Source organism: Vicia villosa, linkage group LG6 (assembly GCF_029867415.1).
Source record: "Vicia villosa cultivar HV-30 ecotype Madison, WI linkage group LG6, Vvil1.0, whole genome shotgun sequence".
Taxonomy (NCBI): Eukaryota; Viridiplantae; Streptophyta; class Magnoliopsida; order Fabales; family Fabaceae; genus Vicia; species Vicia villosa.
This window is the reverse complement of record NC_081185.1, coordinates 4,627,774-4,649,729: the sequence shown is the minus strand read 5'-3', so window position 1 is coordinate 4,649,729 and position 21,956 is coordinate 4,627,774. Positions and strand designations below refer to the sequence as shown.

Here is a 21,956-nt window from a genome sequence, read left to right as displayed (position 1 = left end):
GAAATAGAAGAAGGAAGTAGTGAGAAAGATGTAGATTGAACGTGATAAATTAAGATATATATATATATATATATATATATATATATATATATATATAGAGAGAGAGAGAGAGAGAGAGAGAGAGAGAGAGAGAGAGAGAGAGAGAGAGAGAGAGAGAGAGAGAGAGAGAGAGAGAGAGAGAGAGAGAGAGAGAGAGAGAGAGAGAGAGAGAGTAAATGAGTTAAAAAAAAGAAGAAAACAAATATTAGAAGCAAGAAGAGAGTGAGAAGTGAAGAGGCTTCAAGAAAAGAGTGTCCACGTAAAACAACATAAAAGTAGGGGGCATATCGGTCATTTCCAAGACAGTGTATTTTCTTATATTATAGATGATTTGTTTCAAACAAAAGAAAATTAAAATAGTAAAATACTTTCAATAAAATCATATGCCAATAAAGATACCACAATGTTAACTATCATAATACAATATACAATTATTTTCAAGATTTAATAGTAATAAAGACCTTCAAATCTTAAGTGACGAGGATAAAGTTTGATTGAACCATGAACATAACTACAAGCTTCTCTATTAATCATTAATACTTGTAGATTTTGCATAAATAATAATTCTAATTCAAACGATTATATATAAGGCATCTATCATATATCATATCAACGATTATATACTATAATATCTTTAATCAATTGTTACCATTATCAAACTTCAATAATAAGTTCTCGTAATTTAGAACAGACAATGTGAATTTATATAGGTTATTCAGAGTTTGATTTCATATTCGCGCCTTATAAATGATAATTTTTAAATCATCAATATTGTAACCCAAAAATTAATAACAATGTTGGATTTAAGAGAACGGCTAATCATGCATATTTCTTATAATAGGTATCATCATCATCAACTAGCAATACAAATTAACATGCTATAATTTATTATTTTAATATAAATTATCACATGGCACTAAATACTATTACCTTCATTTCAAATTACAAGATGTGTTAAGCATTTCATACAAATTTCTTAGAAATGTAATTATTATTTTATGCAAAAGTGAAATAATTTATAATTTTATAAAAATATTATTTAATAATTACATTGCAGACTACGAATAAGGAAGAGTAATAATGATAGAGGATATGTTGAAAAAAATTATATTAATTGTAAAGTGAATTATAATTTGAAATATTTTTTTCTCCAAATTTTTTATAATTATTTGAGACGGGAAAGTAATAATTAGGGAACAACATCATCAATTTCTCATCCAGACATATATCTTAATTATCATAGAAAGAAGTATAGTAATTTTAAAAACTAAATATAACTCCTTTTCAAGGTAAGAAACACATACAACATGTGCTTATAAAACAACAAAGGGGTGTGAATCGTGAGTAACCTAAAAATATTTTCTTCAAAAATATATTTAAAATGAAAAAAAAAGATTTTTTTTTAGAAGATAAGGATAAGAAGTGACAAAATATCTATCTTTCTTACACAAGACTTTCGGTCTTTGATTTTCATTTTCATTATTATCAGTAGTGTTTAAATATATCTTCTTCATTTTCATTAATGAGTGCCTACATGTTATGCCACGTCATCCATACTTAACGGTTTTTCGTCAAAACTAACAGAAAAAATCATTTCATGTAACAGAATATTAGTCAAGAGGATTTTGTAATTTTTTTGTTAAAGGACCAAAGATTCAATTAAATTAATGTCTAATTTGTTTTTTGATTTATCATGCTAGCCTGATTGGCAATTTGGCAGTCTCTGCTACTATGAGAGGAATGAAAACTATGGGAGATGCTACATAGTGGCTACCACCAATGGCCTCCATTCTGCATCTTTTAATTTGTTTTATAATATTTTATTAAAAAAATTAAATTATAAAGTAAATTAAATATTATTTTTTCAACTTCTTTTGTTTAGTTTTTTTCTTCTGTTTTTAATTAGATTTCATTTTAAATTCTATTTTATTTAATCCACTAAAGTAATAATTACCATTAAATTAGACTCTTTAAAAAATAATTATTTATTTAATAATTAAATTTAATAATTTTTTATAAGTGAATTTTTTATAAGTGGCTTGAATAGATATCTGTCTTATGAAATTAGGTCAATAGGTAGATAAAATGATTTTCAGAATTAATGAATAGATTTGATTAAAATTTCAGAAAAAATGGTAGTAAATTGTTGATAGATTAGTTGATTATTTAACCTTTCCATTATCATTCAAATTCAAATCCAAAATCATCAAATCTATCCATACCACTTCTAAATGTTGTTAATTTTATTATTCTTGGATTCGTATAGGTTGAACTAAAGAATTATAATTAAGCCATTCATACGCTTTCTTAACTGATCGTTAAACAAAGTTTTTATATTGACTAGCCACTGCTGCGTACCCAGGGCAGGGATCGAACCCAGGACAATCTTTGAAAATTAAATAACTGGCAAGTAACATTTTCTCAAAAAATAGGATTATCAGAAAGAAAAAAATTCTTAAATGCCAAAGATGTACCAAACCAAAACAGTTTAAATGTGGGAAGCAAGTTTACTCACCGCACATGTATATAAAACCCACACATGGTTAACAAGTACATAAACTTTGTTTTTCCCAAACTTTTCCATTTATACATTAAAAATATGAAGAACAGATGGAGGAATGAGGAGCATTTAGCAAGTTTACTATTTCCCATTAGAATGGGCATGCTTATGAAAAGGCCATAGATTTACTAGACGCTCGAGTACGCTTTTTGAGAAATAGCCAGAGAATCCGGCCGGTGTTGATGGAGGAGGGAAGTCTTCTGCAGGCATAGCAAATGGACGAAACATCATCTCCATTTTTTCTAATGTGAGACATGAACCTATTTCTTGTAGCCTTTCTGGTCCCATAATAGGTAGTGTGTGCTCCTGATGCAACGAAGCAGCCTCGCTATCGTTCTTCTGCCAACCATAAAACACAACAGAAATAAGTTGATGAAAAGAAATTCAATACACAATATGCATATTTACTGATATACTTTTTACTTGAAAAGTTGTCAAGACAATGAAGTATATCATGAATAAATGGATTTCGCACTGAAGTATATCAATAAGCTACATGCCTACGACCTATGAGAAGCGAATTTTGAGGAGAATGAAGCTTTATATAGATTGAAAATCTCTGGTTTAATAGGAAGCTCAAAACCATTGCACCAGAAGCAACCGTAAGACCTAGGGGTAATGAAATGAATTTCACTCGCGATAGACACCAGATATTTTAAGGGAGAATGAAGAGAAATGAAATCCACCATTCTAGATTTCTTATCAGGCTATCCAAATAAACTATATATCATTACCTGCAAAGGTGATAGATCAGCACCACGACTGAAGGTCAGCTCTATGCGGAACCTTTTTGGATCTTCTAAAGCCACCTGTTTTGAAAGTTAGAAGTCATTTTTAATTAAAACAGCATACTAGAATACATTACATTAGCACCTGGAGCTATAGCAACAGGGTCTCATACATTCAGGGACCAAATCAAGGGTTTGCTCAGTTAGAAATGTTGATTGGGTGAAATTGTCAAAGTAACATACCTCTGTGTTTTCAAACATCCTCAGGACAATGTAACTCATGTAGTCAAGCTCCTTTGTTCTATGTAGGCGCTCTAGAGCATTGTAGCAAACAAGACTATCTTCTTCTTCAAGAGATTCATCCATATTACAATAGCGAAGAACGTTCATGAGTGAATGAATATGTGATTCCTGTCAACAAAGATAATATGGTATAAAACACACCACTTTGGAAACAAAACTAAAATGAATGCTTGGCAAATATCAACAGAACTTTATAAATCAATAAATTTGGATGCTTCTTTTAGTTAAAGGCATTCAATATTTATTTCATTCGGGTCGGGAGGGGTTTAGAAGTAAATTTATTTTCAAGGGTTTACAACATTAAACAACACAGCACTCACTGATGTGAAGTATAGGCGTGTCCGCACATGACGTTCAGGTGTCTTTACATTTGCATACCTGGCAGAGAATAAACAATGAGAATATAACACGAACACTATGAGAATACAGTATAGTGTATAGCATAAAATAAAAGCAATATTTACTTTGGATCCAAACGATATTTGGTCTCTTTATCATCATCTTCATCCTGGTCCATTGATATATCGCTCAAAGTGATGGATTTTCTCACTTCATCATTCTTATTAAGTTTTGGCTTGGCATCTGAATTTTCCTTTTCAGTTTTCGTGAATGATGAATCATGCTCGTGGTTACTCTTTAACTCAGCAACACTAATGGCTTCTTCACGGGTGTTCCTCAAATCAATCAAAAGCTTTCCCAATAATCGTCGTGCAATCTAGATTTGAAAGACACGGACAATTGAACAAAGCATCAAATTAACCCACGTGTTCATCAAAATTTATAACATTTAATGCAATTGGCAATACTCCTTATAGCAGGAGGTTACCTTGGAGCCAATCTTCAGTTTCTGACTTGGATTAATTCCGTATTCATTTGGTATTACACCATCAGCAAGTGCCTACAAATAAGGAGGTACATCAAGGAACAAATAGAACTCTTCGGTAAATGATATGTAATATACAGACAAATATGTTTGTGATTCATTTCTGCAATGTAATACCTGATAATCTTTGTTTTTAACAAACAATGTTTAATTCAAAATACTTGCAGAAATACACTATTTATAATATTATAAAAAGTGTTTATCTTGCACTGATTCAATCAGTTTTAGCTGAGAATGGATTCTCCTAATGTAACATACCTGAGCAACTTTAAAGAGTTCATCCAATCCTTCTAGATTAAGATGTGCATTGTGCAAGAGATCATATCTGTAATGTGCAAGAAAATTTTGACTTCTCATAAGAAAGGAATAAAAGAAGCTACAAAACTTATTAAATGAAGCTGCCACTTCATTTTTCAAATTCATCGTATTGAAGATTGGTTAAACATTAATGCATATTTGATACTCACACATATACATAAGATTTAGTTTTAAGTATCTGGCTGATAACACCATAGGCAGGAAAATTTCCACCAATCAACTGTAAAGACCTTCTAAATCTTAAAGCCCAGTCACAACTCAAATACTACATATAGGCTTGAGATGCATTTAAAACCGGGGGAGGGACAATGGTAAAAGAATAGCCAGGAGCAGAAAATATATAGGATAGTAGGGTAATTTTTTAAGAGAAGATAGAAAAGGAGAGAAAGGTTGAAGAGTATCAGAACAGGAACAAACACTCAAGGATCTATTCATTAGTTAAAGCTGAGAAATTATAGGTGGAAAACCCCTAATTTAACAGAAAAGAGATCTATAACATGACCTGGTAGAATAGCTCAGTGGAAGACCTCTTATTTTCTTGCTATAAGTACCTTTTCTGTTAGTCACTCATGTTAATTAGCTCTTTGTTTATTTATTCTCCACAATCTGATGCTAAAAATAAAATCTAATAAACTAAGAGCTTCATCTTAAATTTGAATGTGAAATAATATGCCTTCATTTTTGTTTTACTATATGTTCTCAAAACTTTAGCAAAATTCAACTCAACCGAGCTGAACTTTTAGTTCTGTAACATAAACAATATCCAAAAAGGTGTCGAGAAAAGAGAAAGATAAGATAAATGTTAGATACTTTTGCAGCCATCAAGAAATAAAAGACAAAGCATTGCATAACAATCCCCTTGAAATCAGAAAACATGTTTCGGGAAGCTGACTATAATTAAAACATAATGAAAGAGATAACTTACTTGCATGAATCATAGACGTCAGGAATTTGTGTGATGTCAAACCGTCTGTGCAAGAAATACCATTTGAGTGTCAGCCATCATGTTACACTCACGCAACAAGAAAATTGAAGGCATAATGACTATACATGTGTGATGTAGGAATAGGAGGAGTTCACGATAGTTTTTTTAATAAATTAACAATGGAAAAAGCTAATGTGAAATAGAAACTAGAAAAAACTGAAAATTTTAATTAATGCAAGGAAAGTTAGAATTCCAACTGCAAAATAATATTTTGTTGGTTTAACATGATACAAGGTGAAACTAAAGAAGACTCTATCTTGCAATGGCTAGGCAAGAAAAGTAATTTAAATGAGATAATTTAATGATATATTTGCATAGTAAAAAGGCCATATATGTGTCCAGCAATAAACATAAAGTATCCATATCTAAATCACGGGGATCTGTAGTAAGTTTTGACTATACAATATCTAGTTTTTAAATATTCTAATGTGAATGTCACAGCCTTCTGTTCTGTCTTGTATGCAACTAATTTTTCTCATGTATTAATGGCTTTGAAGTAACCTTTTATCTTCTAATATCATACAAAATAAACAAAACAAGATCAAATCAACAAAAGGTAAATACTTACTCCTTTCGTTCATTATATAGGTCTCTTTCAAGTTTTTTCCACCGAGCATACATTAAGAGAAACCCTTCACTACCACAAGGTAAGCCTGAAGCTATACGATCAACATCAATATTTGTCTTCCCAAGTGCTCTTGCTTGGTCATAAGGAGGAATAATATCATATAAGTTAGTTTCTGTAAGATTCTCATCTTCATCCTTCGCAAGAAGTCTTACTTGTTCAGTAACCTTCTTAATCAAACTTACCTGTCCATGAGACACAGAGGGGAAATTAGAAAACAAAAACAGCTTTAGTTGCATATTTACAATAATGGTTTCACATTCTATTGATAGTGAAAGCCTAGAAGAAGGCAATTGTTTATCGTGAAAACACTATCCTGTGTTGATTAGTAAACTCAGACAACAGCAAACAAACAGGTTTCCCACAGACGGAAGATGACATGGTCTGAATATTGACATAAGATCGGGAAATGAGCCTACTGAAATTTGATAATTCGGAATAGCTTAATTTTTTTCTGACATATTTGTGATCTTAAAATATGTCTACATATAAGACGGATTTAAATTATTCCACTCTATCAGCATTTTAGCAACAAATCTTATTTTGTGAAAATATATACCACTAAGTTGTCGCCCATTATTTGAAGTTACTTTGGAAAGTTCTCTACCTTTGTTCCTTGAAGTGCTATTTGGTGATAAGACGGGGTTACTCAATTCCTTTAAATTTCAGTTTTCTCGTTTACAAGATTATGTTAGGAGTTAGGACCACAAAGCAAATTAAAAATGGTATTTCAATAAGAACTTAACTATTAATATTAAGATATGGTGTAGATAATAGCATACTTGATCGAAATACTATCTCTCAAGTCTCAGTAAGAATTAAGATTTTCACTTGCACACTTTCCTTATTGTAGCAAGACTAGACGAACCTAAAATGAAGTTAAATACTAGAATCTTCATTAGGCAGCAGACATTTGTCAGCATATACCAAGTATTTAATGCCTTCCATAAGAGAGCTAGATAACTTTCCTTAAATTAAAAAAAAGAGCAGTTTAGCTTCCCCTCTTAATCATAAAGGGATTAAAGACACAATGATGTGAAGCTGCATTACAAAACATTACCAACTTTGGAAGCAATTCTGATGCATTGGATGGCAATCCAGCTCCATCAACCATCCAAGAAAATTCAGGCGATTCATCGCCATGAACGGTCTTTAAACTAGAGGTAATAATTTCATTCAGCCGAGCCTGCAGAGTATTCGAGCATAAACAACTCTCAATGTATCATCGTTATTGCAAAGCCTATAAGGTAGAAAAAGGACTATACGTCATCATAATCACAAACCTTGGCTTCTTCCATTTCAATACTGGCATTGTCAAGCCCATCCAACATAGAGGAATCTTTGCTAACAAGGGAAACCTGAGATAAAATTTCAGTTAAACTAAACACAAAACAGAGAAAAGATCAAATATTTTATTCAAGAAAACAAACCAGGATTGGAGTTAGCTGCCCTTCAAGATCAAGAAGACCTTTGGCAAATGCAGCTGCAGACATCTGACAAGGTATACCAAGGCATTGTCAAGAAGACCTTTCAGATGATGTTCTTTGAGACAGATTGTACAAGTAGCAACAAAGTCTAGGTATCGAAAATAAAGAATTTAGGCTTTATTTTGATATTGGGAAGGTTAGAGAAATTTAGCCCATACCTGCACACGACCCTCGTCAGAGCTGTAAATCTTAAGATCATGACGATATGTACTATGGAGGCGAAGCAGGCCAGTACCTTCTCCTGCAATTGTAAAGAATTTGATTTACCTTTTCTATACATATTACAGTCCACTACCATCTCAGTGCTATAATGAAAGAAATATCGTCTCTGAATCCAGTTATGGCGACTAAAACATAAGAAGCACTGATGCTGCCGTTTCCAAGATAGATAGATATATTTGTGTATTCGCTTACTGTTCAGCTTGCATGCGTTCTATTTCACTTATTGTATGAAACTGGTTGAAATCAGTAAACAAATTGAGATGCATCACAACTATTTCTTTCAAAATGCAAATAAATATTCTTAACTGCTGAAAATTGGTTTGAACTGTATACAACATTTATACTTGTCCACGTAGCTTCAGGATGGCAGATTGTTCTTTTCAAGTAAAGGGTGGATCACAATCAATCATCTGAAGTATTACAGGCTATGAACCAACTCTTACATTTGTCGTATTTCATTGGTTTGAATAATCTAGCCCCTTTCCCACACATCATAACATGTTTTATATTGACAAAAATGCACCATTAGTTTGCTTGAATTGAATTCCATAGCAATAATATAAGCAGGGAGGGCTTTGTCATCCCTCTTTCTAAGTCGCCCCAATTTTAGTAAGCTTTTTAACGAGATGCTTCAACATCTGTTGGCCCCAAAACAACTCCTCCACCATATACCTCCAATAAAAATAATACTTGCCAATCAACGTCATTGGGTTCCGGTGGAAGAGGAAGAAAACACAAAGGAGATCAAGCTCCAGTTTGAGGATTTACATCCGTGGAGACGAAAAACTGCTGCTGAACTAAACCAGAAAACAGTTTATGCAAACACCGTTGAACAATCATAAATGACCAAATATTGTTAAAACAGAAATAAGACCAGGCCAAAAGACCCAACAAACAGAAGCAACAAAAAGAAGTCAAACTTTGGTAGAACAGGACCAAGAGACGCCGGCAAGTAGGGCGAGACCATCTAAGGTCATTGTACAATTATAAAAGAACGAATGAATGATAATAGTAAATACAATCAACAAAAACTATCCTTATTAGTATTAGAGAATGCATAGACTGATCCAAGTCAAGCATGAGGATTCACCTTACAGAACACTTTACCATGTAACTAACTGCACTGTACAGCACATTATCATAGGCATGCATCTAGAGGATAAACTCTGATGTAACTAATTAACTAACTGAGTCAATGACTAGCGTCAAGTTAGTTATAGCTTGTGTAGCTCAAACACTCCTATATAAGGAATGCAACCCCTTGTAATCATTTTTGAAATGATAATTGAAAACAGAATTCCCTAGAATATTCCTACTGAACTGAATCAAGAATTCATTCTCTAAAAATTAGCAAATGAATATTAAGTTATGCTTGAATTACAATAAAACTGAATCTCCTTTTCAACACATGTAAATAGACAGATTTTGAGGAAGTAAGGAGAGATGTGTTGGGAATGAAACCAATAACATACAGCATATCCAATATTAACTGTTGTAAAAGGTTTAACAATTAAGTGGAGATCCACGCAGAGTTATATATCTGTTGAGTGGCACATCGGACAATATATGGTCTGAACATGTGTTTATAAGTGGGACAATCTTCACCTTACAAGCCGGTTTTGTAGTGGTGAGTTAGGCCCAATCTGAATTCTAAAAAAATCTTTGAAAACATGCATTCAGGTATCCAGCATGCAGATTTGAAAGAGGAGTCTCAGAAATAATCAAATTTTAAACTAAAAAATGTGAGATCAAAGGAAAAAAATCTCCCATAATATGCAGTGATTTATATAGTACATTATACTCACCTAGGCTTTATTGTATAAATTATGTTTCTTTCATGAACAATAATAATACTCTGTCCGATTTTTATTATAAGTTGTTTTGGACTTTTCACACTTATTAAGAAATGTAATAACGTATGAAAAAGAAAACTTACAAAGAATGTTACAAAATTGTCCTTCAATAATGGTACGGAGAAGATAAACTTACAGAATTGAAAGAAGAGAGTATAATAAATATCTACGGGTATAATAGAAAAAATGGCATTAAAAATTAATTAGTATTGTAAAACAATTTATATTGTGGTACAAATTTTTTTTCCAAAACAACTTATAATAAAAAATGGAGGGAGTATTATATAATAAATTGCTCTAATCAACAGAAGCTGGAATAGCTCAGTTGGTTAGAGCGTGTGGCTGTTAACCACAAGGTCGGAGGTTCAACCCCTCCTTCTAGCGTTTTTGAGTCTTATTTTTATGTTACAAAATTTTCAATGTACATGGGTCTGGTTACAAGCCAGTTTTATAGGTATTATTTAGGCCCAACCCAAAATTTAAGAAATTCTCTAAAAGCATGCATTCAGGCATTCAGGCATCCAGCATGCAGATTTGAAAGAAGAGTCTCAGAAATAATCAAATATTAAACTAGAAAATGTGAAATTAAAAGAAAAAAATCTCCTATTATATGATGAATGTTTTTGTTTAAAATACAACCATTAAAGTTTAGACATATGTTGCTGAATGAAAATATGATTCAATTACCTGGATACATATTATTCCGGAAATATCTTCCAAGTTCTTCTGCCTGCAAAAAAAAAAACATTTTCAACACATCTGAAAAGAAGACTATAAATAAGAACATAAATTTATCCTCAGCAATAATTGTAACAATCAAATCAAACTCAAGCTGAGCAGAACTATTGTTTTGCTAATCACTTTAACCTGCTTTCTGCCAGCATGTGTAAGAACACCACCATATTTAAGAACCATCAGAGCTTCAACAGGTCTCTCCTCTTCACCTTCACCATTGCTTTTGGCCACTTTGATCCACTTTAGAGGCTTTAGTTGAACTTTTCTATATATGCCAGAGAAATGACCTCCCTGGTATTCAGATTGAAAAAAGTCTAAGAAACATCTCCAAAAATTTATGATAACAAATTATAAGAAAACAAAAAAAGAATGGCTACAATTATTTATGATTTGAAAGTACAGCCAAGAATTTAACTTCCTCTTTCGGAAGCAATCTGCCCGGCATGTCCCAATAACAGATTTTCCTGAATTACTATTGTTTACAGGAGTAACTGTTCTTTCATCTAGATAAACGCAGAGCAGAAACAACAAAATCTTGTTTTCACTAAGTGGGATCAATACATAGAATAAGCAATGCCATAGTGTTCTATTGAAAATCAAGTATTCACGGAGGTCAAATATTAAAATCAGGTAATTAGTACTAAATAAACTCATGAATAATATACAAAATTGGTCGAGAGAATTAACAACCTCTTCAAGAACAGCTTTAACTTGACGGAGCTTTTCACCATGCTCTCCTTCAGCCTCACTATCACTTTCTCTATCTGGTCTAAACAACACATACATCTATAGTTAATTCAGAATACTTTGCGGACCAAAATGGTAACTCATATATCTGGAAATAAAATTGTTGGTTTTATAACTAAGCTAATGATGATTGAATAGTGGTAAATGAGGAAGATCTTTATTCATGATTTGATTGCTTAATTGTCCTAAACTGGAAATATTTTCATAAGAACTTCATTTTTTCTAATTATCCATTTGTTGTTCCTTGATTACTGTGGGAATGATTTAAAAAGAGACATGGAAATCCTTCTACAGGTCTGTTTGGTTTTCTATAGTTGAAAATTGGATTCAGAGAATAGATTGCATTCAAAAAACAGCTGGACGCATGTTATATTATATATGCTATAGCCAGAACAAAGTTCTATATTGTATTTCTTTCTTCTTATTCTTTCTTCTTCTTTTTTAAAACTCGGTTAAAGCCAGAACAAAGCTCTATATTGTATTTCTCTTCTCCTCTAATAAACTATTCTTCTATCATTGGGAAATGTAATTTTTTGTTATTTTTTACCTCCAACCCATTTACACTAGTCAAAAGTGGGCAGATAGTAATCAGGCAAAATTACAAAACTGCACATGACATCCTCTTACCTAAAGCCAGACCACCAGTCACAATCTTGTGAAATTTTATTATTCTTTGGTGTGAAATTGAAAGTGAATTAAATACCAAATTAATGTATAATTATTTGTAAGTTTATGAAGGAACAATCACCTGGTACGTGGAACCAGCATGCGTGTGGCATCTAACAGATCTTGCAGTTGAATGGCGCTTTTAAGTTTTGTCTGCAAACAAAAGATCGTTAGATCATGCGGAAAATGTAAAGAATCTGGTAGCTCAAATGAAATTTTATAAATATTACAAAAGCACTAGACAATAGTATTACCTCTGCTCTAGGTCTACCTCCATTGTATTTTAACATTAGGTTCAGAAGCTTTTCCTCAGTAACTTTTAGCTTCACCTTTTGTTTGGGAGTTCTATCACCACTGCGAAAACAGAAGAGTAAATAGGAAAGAACATAACACTTATCAAATCTATGATAAGAAGGGAACAGAACATACTGACGAATAACAGCAATTACACAACGTAGTTCCTCAGATTGTCCAAAAGTTCCAATAATACCACTACCCTGACGTGTAAGTCCCTCAGTAGGTTGGGCTGGTTCATTTACTTTCCACGGTAAAATTGGCGGAATCGCTGAAGAAAGATGAGGTGCTTTAGCATCTAAGAACATCTTCCGCAGCACACAGGCAGCATCGTCATAATACCTTCAGAAGCATCAAGAAGAAAAAGAGATTTTCACAAAAAGAAGCAAGTTGTTATTAAGTTCTTTTTGCTTACTTTACATTCTACAGTGTGCAACAAATATAGCAAAAAATAAGACCACATAATACTGAAGAAAATATGCAGCCTAGAGTGAATATCTTTGTTTATGTCACTAACTTTTGTTTATGTCACTAACTTTTGTGAACGCGCGTTTGGGTCAGTAAGATTCTGAAACAGTAAATACAAGATTAAGAGGACATTTGAATTTGAATAACTTCATTTTAATTTACTCATTTCACTGTGTCTATTTTGTGATATATGTTTGGAAAATTGATTTAGGAATTCTCTTAATCAAATACCAAACTATTGTCTGTAAAAATATCAAACAAAAGATGATCAGGAAAGCTCCAATTCACATACATTTCACAAAATATCAGGAGAAAATCTTTGCAAATTCTTAATCCAGAAAAAGACAACACGCACTTTATACACAAGTGTAACTACAAGAAATATTACTTATGGTTCACAAAATTCAACATCCAATGCATACTGGTTTTCATGGAATATTATTCATTTTTCAATAGCATGCCAAACAGTATATTTGTCTTGTACAACAGATGTTATGGATAGAACTAGTATCAAATAAAATCCCCAACTTAGATGTGATAATTTAATTTCGTGGGAAAATAGTTGTATTAATTTGTAAATGAAACGTTGTAATTTAATTAGCAGAAGAAACTGAATAACTATTTATGTAACTGGAATCATGTTTCAAGTATTAAAATAAACACTTCAAAAAAATGTAATTATAGAATGTTACTTGTGTGAATTTTTCACGAAGCTCCATCCATTCACATCACAAACATAGGAGCGTCCCTCACATCTCAGGAGATCAAACCCACAAACCTGCAAGAAAGTTTAATGGTTTACAGTGGAACACTAAGAACAGAACTCTTATTTTCTTTTCACCACCAAAACATAGCCATTTTTCAAAATCATTTATTTTAGTGATGACATGCATATGAAGTTGCATGTGTACAGCAAAATTTTCAATGACAATAGCCCTTGCCATGGTTGTTGAAGGAAATATGGAATTTAAACGCCTTAATCCAAGACCTTCATAAAGTTAATGTCTTACACTAGAAATGCATTAACATCAGAAAAAGAAAACAAAAAAAGTATTTAAGACATGTCTGATTATGTTAAGTTTTAGTTATTAAAAATTGTTACATAAAATAGTTATGAAAATTTGTTTTTCAACCAAGTATCATCAGTTTTGGTTTTTTAGTTTTAAAACAAGATACAGTTTTATAAAACACTTATACAAAACAACCTAATCAAACTAGTTATGTTAGATTTTAATTTTTTAAAACTAAAAACTGTTTTTGTAAAGAGAACTCAAACAGGCTCTTACTGTTTCGTATTAATTTCATGTTCTCCATGTAGATTAGGCGATTAGCTACTCGAGGAGTATCATATTGAGAGCAGTAAGAGTACAAAGGAAAGTGAGAGAAAAATTGAGAATGTGCTAGTGTTAAGTTTCTAACTCCATAATCATCTATGGTTGGATAACTACCAACGTATTCAATTATGCTGAGCCGGTAAACCTAACATATTCTACGGTTGAGAGTATTATAGCATGGAGAATCCTCCAAAACATGGAGTTTCCTCGTATTAAGAGAATCTTATATTATGAACAAAAATAAACTCCCCCATTAAAGTTTAAGGACTGACATTTCTTCTATTTCCCTTTCCTCCTTCCTTTTTCTCAAAGTCCTCCCCCTTACCTCCCCTAATAACTTCTAAACAGAGCCTAAGATATTAATCACCACATACTACAACAGTTTAACGTAAATCAACATAAATATACAAATCAGGACAAGACATTCGGTTGTGAATGTTTCAAAAAAAATAATTACAACAAAAAAAATGTCACTTTATCTTATAATAGTAGTGTGCAATATCATATTAACACAACATACCGATTGCCTGAATGCAATGCAAACCTCTCTTGCCATTTGTTTTTCTGCAGGAGTAAGTAACACTGGATACCTAACCTACCAAATGAAATTTTACGATCTTCAAAAAGAAATTCAAATTGTTAACACAAAAACTACAACTAAGATAACCATTACATGTTCGCATGATTAGAGAAACCTTCACTAAAGCCTAAAAAATATAAACAATTTAACCAACCAGAAAAAATAAGCAGCTATAGATCAGACATAAGAAGGCACCTTAGCAGGAGACATGTGCAAAAATAACAGAAAATTTCTCAGAGAATACAGAAATCCAGGAAGAGCAATGACAAGCATTATGGTAATAAGTAGTAATCCATGAAGTCAATAGCAATGACAAAATAGATCATAAAAACTGAAACAAATATATGGGAAAAGAAACTAGAATGTTTAGCAGATTGCTTACTTCCTTCCCATCGGGATTTCTCATGACAACACCATCAACCACAGGAGACTTTCTCGCTTCAGCATGAGCATATTCAGGGCCTACTGTATACACCTGCAATCATAGGTTGAATATTTGTAAAACCATTTGTGATGTGAAAAAATTTGGAAAAATGTGACAGGAGTCAACATCCCAAAGATATAATTATCAATACAAACGCATACAAAACAAGATAAACCTCAAACTATCAAACCTTAACATCTGTCCCTCCAGTTGGCATGAACTCCTCATAAATATAGGAGCCTTCACGCCTCACCCTTCTCACCTCTGGATGGAACTCACTAGACCTGTTGCCAACCTAAGATCATACGGTACCCAAAACAGACCAGATTGCTTAAATATTCAAACTCTAAGAAAAGAAAGGATAACATCAACAATGCCAGAAACTTAATGTCACTTTTGTTATACATACTGATGATTCCGCGGATGCAATTGTTAGAAAATAAAATTATATCTGATTATAACTTAATATATTATTCTCGAACATCTTGGTTTATCCCTTGGGATCATTTTGCAACCTTAGTGTACCTTAGATTTTCTCCTAGGATAAATTTTCATATATCTTATTATTATTATTATTATTATTATTATTATTATTTTTTTTTTTTCCTTAATTTTTATTTAGGATTGAGTCTTGTATCTTAGAAACAGAGAATGGTGTGTAATCTTTGGAATAAAGTCAGTATCAAGTTATCATCTATAATATTCAAAATTCTACTAAGTTTTCTCCTCCTTTTTATTTAAAGCTCTTACTATTCATTTATTAATTAAGTAGCCAAAAAACTAAACAGCCAGGTCAAAAACTTTTTACCATGTCTCCTGGAAAAGGGATGTCCACTATCAATATATATTACCAGTACCGCATTATATTCCCAAATTAGGAAGAGTGACATGTCACTCAAAAATTTACCTTCCTAAATAGTTCTTTCATGCCTCCACCAGCTGAACTAGGATAGTATATCATTATACTATGGTTATCACCTTCAAAAAAAATAATAAGGTTATCCCACATTAAAAAAAATTGCAACAGGTTGTTATATATATCAAAGAAACAAAGAAAAAAAAAAGAAGAGTTTTACTTGTCAAAAAAAAAGGAAAAAGTAGATGATCATCAGAACTGAAAACCTTCATACAAATAGATTGTTAAATGTACTTGGATCTCATCCCAAAAGCTAGCCCAAAGGATGAGGTTTCCCAAACATATTCATACATCTAACATTCTAGCACGGACCTGGGTCCAATTTCCAGATTGAAATTTTCAACCCGGCTCTGGTATCATCTTAGATTGTGGTTCGACCTTACAAAACTAGCTTGTCAGGTGAAGATTTCCCTCACTTATAAACATATGTTCATGTCATATATTGTCCAATGAGGGACTCTTAAAAGAGATCAATAACAATTATGTAATTAAGACTGCTTACAGTCCATGGAAAGTATGTTTGACAACTTAACATCAAATACTCACAAAATTCTCAAGTTTTTTAATAAGACAAAGCCACTGTGCCTACGGTTGTCAAGCCCTTGTGTTAACTCATTAAATCGTAAGAGTTTATGATTCTAGGGGGAAAAATCAAATACCTAGTTTATAAAACTCATTTCCACCCAAACCTCATTGACTCACTTAGAATTACAAGTCTGGAAATGAATGAACGAGTCTACAACATAGGTAATAGTATCCCCTAGACATGGCCAAAATGACTGTGGTTCAATGTCTATAATTAATAAAGATCCAAAATGAATCATATATTCATATTGCACAAAAAAGAATTAACCTTAAGAATTTGGATTAGCTCTAAGTCAATCTTACAAAACCAGCTTGTAAGGTGAGGATTGCCTCAACAATTGAGCTTGGTGGTTACACTAGTTTGTGTAAATCAGTAGTTTTTTAATAAATCGGTTGTTTTTTAATGCAGTCTAAATTAGATCACACCAAACCGTATTGCCTTTGCTGCATGAATCAAATCAAAGGAACAGGGTAAGTAGTTTCGGTCATAAGATGAGAAGCAGAAAAGCTCACCGTCAATAGGCTTCTCCACAAATGGCTTCCAGAAACGCATACCATGAACCTCAACAAAATCTTCTTCCTCAATGAAGTAATCAAGCTGTTGGTATGGTACTTCTCGATTTACAAGGGCATATCTCGGAACATGGATTCCAAACATTTCAAGACGCTTGAAACATGAAATTGAACATTATTAAAACCACATATTACGTATCAGAGAAGAAATTGTATAAAGTAATATTGGCTGTAATTGGTTACACATAACCAACCAAACAATCATATATAAGGTTCATAATACCAACAGAACAGGTCTTGGGTATTGTTATTACCAATTCTTCAAAAGGCAAAATGCACAACTCCATGATAGTGTGATAAGTTAAAGTCAAATGCTCCCAAATGCCTAAACTATTAGGCAGAGAGATCCAAGATTGGCTTTATATCTCTAACAACTATTTAATTACAAAACCATTTTTATTTTAAAAACTTTTAAGTAGTATAAATCAATTTAGAAATAAATAAGCCATCTCCCAGTATATGGTTGCAGAAAAAAACCCAATTACATAGTGAAGCTTATTAAACAGAAATCCAAGACTTCAAACAAATGAAAGATACAATATTTAATTTTTAAACAAAAATCCAAGATAACTTCATGCACATGACACAGTGAAATCTCAAATAAATTGAAAAAACGCAAGTATCTAACTAAAAGAAAGAAATAATCTGATCTCTCCTACCTCGTAGACTTTCCTTCGATCATGAAGAAGATGTTGCGGCTCCAGTTCGTTTACTAGAAAAGGTCTAGATCACAATGAATAAGTTTCGGATCAAAAGTCTTTCTCATTCAACAATTGAAAGGAAGATACTATGGAAAAAAAATTCACAAAAGAGCATAGCAATACTAATACACGCACAGATTATGAAATGAAATTATTTTTATGCATGTTCATAATTAAGTAAACATCAACGTTGTCTGCAACGAAGAGTTAAAATATACACAAAATTTCAATATACATCATAGGTCTATATCCTCTACTATGAAAATTACAAGGCCTACCTACAACTACAAGAAATTAAAGCCCTAATCCAAAAACATCCGACGCACACTGAGACATTGAGTGTCTAAGTTTGAACTAGTAATAAAATGTATGAAAATAGCTCCCTTCTCTCCCTAACTCCCTTTGATGTCTTGCTCCTAACCTAGCCATTATTCCCTTACTTTTAACCCCCTCTTCCACCTAGGTAGAATTATTACAGCCTAAATCCCCATTCTGTCCATTAGATTATGTTCCCATTCATCCTAGAAGTTGATTATCAAGAAGCTAGCAAACAAATACCCTCATTTTCATTAGCATTTTCCCATCCTAGGTGTAACTGGGGCCCCCAATAGTAATCTCACAACATCTTGAAGTTTTATAATCCAACATTTTGATGAGATTAGATAGTAGATAAGGTTCATAAAATTTATATGATATACAAATAAATTAAAGTTCATAGCTAAACAGTCTTACTTTCGCAAAGCAGCATATGCTTCGGCCTTTTCAAGGGGATATCCAGAGGAATGAAAAGCAATCAAACAATCACATATTGGCCAGCTGAAACAAAATGTTGTTTGAACTTAGTATGCAAACAGGGTGAAAATAAATACCAAAAAGATAACAGCAACAAATATTTCAACTATAACATACAAGGCGGCTTAAAAGAAAATATGATTCACGTAACATATTAGAAAATAAAATTAAAAATCAGTTTGATATCTTGTTTGGATGCATTATGAGAAAATAAGAAGATATGGTAAGAGAGTAAACTCTTCCCTAAGAGAGCATATTTAATCTATCTTTATTCCCTCCAAAAGTGTAGACATAAAAAACGGAAGTCAAGTATTCAGTTAAATCGTATGAACTTCCAAATTTATCTACCACCAATAAAAATGAAATAGTAAAAAATTACATAATATGGTAGGCTCTACAAATATAATACTTTTGCATTGACATTTCCATTTCTTTCCCTTCCCGTGTCTCCCAGTTATACATATGTGAATTTATCTGCTTTCCATCAGTAAATTATGTTGTACAAAGGAATTATTATCAGCATTGTTACCATTCTTTTGTTTTCCATCTATCCAAACAAATTGTTTAAGGCTCTTTCCAATCGGCTAAAAATAGCTGCAATTAATGGGATTATAAAAAGCCCAAACAGAAAAAATAAATCCTTCGATTTGGAATTTTAACTTCTCACATGACATATAGATATTTCCTTTGCTTAAAGCAACCAATAATCCTTAGTGCCACCGAGTATGTAAATATCTCCTGAAAGGCATGAGAATAACCAATATCTGTCTATTGATTGAGCTTGAGTACATTCTATTATTTCAACCAGTTGCTCAATGAAGAGAACTAAAAGTGAAAGCCATTACAAAATACTAAGCAAGTTGTTGAAACTTGAAACAAATGTAGCTTTCAAAAATGAACTAGAAACAGACCAATATAGTTCTTCAAAATACCAAGTCAAAATAAGTCTCAACTAAAGATATCAACTATATACCTCTCTATTGGTTCTTCAAGAATAACCTTGTCCCCAAAATGTGTAACCTGCATACAATACGAAGTTCAGATAAGAATATTGCAAAAGGCACAACCACAATTAACAACTACAAGAGAGAGTGAGAAAAATATAGAATCAAGTACATTTTAATCCATTACAAAAAATATATATATACGAAAAAAATGTCATTCTAAGTAGATTCATGAACAAATGACATGTTTGGATGGGATTATTTAGGGCCTGTTTGGATAAATAGCTTATTTGGAGCTTAAGTGCTTATCAAAATAAGCACTTATGAAAAAGCTTGCATAAGCTATTTTTCTAACAAAAGATAAAATAAATTTAAATTATTTTTATATGTGCTATAAATTATTTTCATAACTTATCTTTGAGAACTTATAAAAAGAAGTTCAAAAAAGTTTATGATTAATATTATAAGCTGTTTTAATAAGCTCCTCCAAACAATGTCACAAAATATTTGCCTAGTTATAAGCTGTTTTAATAAGCTCCTCCAAACAATGTCACAAAACTTATAAAATAAGATAAGCTCAAATAAGCCAATCCAAACAGGCCCTTAGGCTTGGATTTAAACTTATTTACTAGCATAAGCAACTCTGAGGCTACTTTTAAGAGCTTATTGAAACAACTAATGACATTTCCATAATTTATTCGATTTCAGCTTATTTTCATAAACTCTATATATAGAATATAAAACCAATTTATAGCTTATATAAAACACTTTGTTTTTATCTTATCTTGTGTTATATAAGCATTTATATAATAGGCTTTTATGCTATAAGTTCTAAGCTATGAGGCCATAGCTATGAGGCACGGACACCGCAAATATAATAATTTGAAAAAATGCATATATTAAACAATCTCAAGAGTTGAAGTCAGTTTAAAACGGACACGGACATACTGTTTTTCAGTTTTTCAGAGGTGTCGGTGTTACCGAGGTTCTAAGATAATCTATATTTTAAACAGTGCACTAGTCAATTCCAAATCAACGATGATGATATGAATTGAAAATACACCTACCTCAAATTCACCAAATGCTTGTAACCTCTGAAGAATCTGCTCCATAGGAGCGGAAGAAACCTGCAACAAAAAACAGAGCAACGGAATCATACACATTCACAACACCAAAAACTCTTCTCTATTCTGAACATAAAAGCTAAACATGAAAAGGAAGAAGAAAAAACTGGATCCAGCGTAAAAATCAAAATCAAAAAGAGAGATTGAACCTCGAAGCCACATTTCACCTTCTTTTCCATCACGCATACTCCAATCTTTATCTTCGTCGGCGGCGCAACAGCTCCTCCATCCGCCATATCCTCCGCCGTATCCGTAGCTGTTAACGGTTATCGTGAACGCGAGAAATGCGAAACGGAAAACTGAAAAATCGTGAGAGTGAAGTAAGTGGAAGAAGGTGGAGAGAGAAAATGGCAGAAAACGTAACTGCTGAGTCGGTTTGTTATTTATAGTGTGGAAAGAGAATAGAAAAGCGAGTTACGGAGTAAACACAGTCACGAGTTCACGACTCACGAGGGTCACGCAGATGTGGAAAAGATAAAGAAACGAGTAGTAGTTATGCAGCGTAGTGTAGTGTTTGGTTTATACCATTTTCAGAATATTTTTTGATGAAAAATATTATTAAGATAAAAACAATTAATATAAATGTGGATAATAGATTCCTCCCATAACATAACAAAATTAATATTTATTTTTATTAAAAATATGTTATATTTTATGTTTTTTTTTTACTTTATAGTCTCAAATTCGGAGTATTTCAATTGGACGTTGTTAAACAAATATCAACTAAACTGATTTAATCGAAAAGAGGATAATCGAATAGTAACAAAAACCTTTTTTTTAATTTAAAATTCAATATTAGTTTTTGTTAAAGTTTATTGAGTTCATGCATTGGAATTTACTAATAATAACAATTGACAAGATAGCAACATTAAATATCTATATTTGGCTCTATCTATTAGGGGTGATCGTATCCGAACCAATCCAAAAGCAAAACCGCAAATCGAACCAATCCAAACCGAAACCGCAAAAAACCGCGTTTGGTTTGGATGATTTTGGATGGTTTTTGGACTGAACCGCACGGTTTGGTTTGGTTTGCGGTTTTTATTTCACGAAACCGAACGGAACCGAAC

General features: G+C 32.3%; 1 protein-coding gene and 1 non-coding gene across 7 annotated transcripts; one reads left to right on the top strand and one right to left on the bottom strand.

Annotated features, from left to right (window-relative positions):
• Positions 1 to 2,455: 2,455 nt before the first annotated feature.
• Positions 2,456 to 21,431, bottom strand: LOC131608778 (inositol hexakisphosphate and diphosphoinositol-pentakisphosphate kinase VIP1-like). 6 transcript variants are annotated; one of them, XM_058880311.1, is made up of 31 exons: positions 21,305 to 21,431; positions 21,036 to 21,185; positions 20,830 to 20,889; positions 19,792 to 19,838; positions 18,759 to 18,842; positions 17,985 to 18,048; positions 17,266 to 17,419; positions 16,159 to 16,229; positions 15,442 to 15,546; positions 15,210 to 15,302; positions 14,768 to 14,842; positions 13,606 to 13,691; positions 12,581 to 12,787; positions 12,406 to 12,505; positions 12,234 to 12,304; positions 11,429 to 11,507; positions 10,871 to 11,029; positions 10,691 to 10,733; positions 8,087 to 8,169; positions 7,872 to 7,934; positions 7,725 to 7,799; positions 7,502 to 7,627; positions 6,385 to 6,626; positions 5,757 to 5,801; positions 4,772 to 4,838; positions 4,457 to 4,528; positions 4,095 to 4,345; positions 3,951 to 4,008; positions 3,571 to 3,738; positions 3,334 to 3,408; positions 2,456 to 2,938 (listed from the first exon to the last, which is right to left on the bottom strand). In XM_058880311.1, the coding sequence occupies exons 2-31, from the start codon at positions 21,120 to 21,122 to the stop codon at positions 2,681 to 2,683; spliced, it is 3,168 nt and encodes a 1,055-aa protein (XP_058736294.1). In that variant the 5' UTR covers positions 21,123 to 21,185; positions 21,305 to 21,431; the 3' UTR covers positions 2,456 to 2,680. The 6 variants fall into 6 exon arrangements, with proteins under 6 accessions (XP_058736294.1, XP_058736295.1, XP_058736296.1 ...); XM_058880312.1 differs by having other exon boundaries at positions 21,337 to 21,352; XM_058880313.1 differs by having other exon boundaries at positions 2,456 to 2,935; positions 21,036 to 21,375.
• On the top strand, positions 10,314 to 10,387 carry TRNAN-GUU (transfer RNA asparagine (anticodon GUU)). The gene has a single exon. It is a non-coding gene; the product is annotated as a tRNA-Asn (tRNA).
• Positions 21,432 to 21,956: the final 525 nt, after the last annotated feature.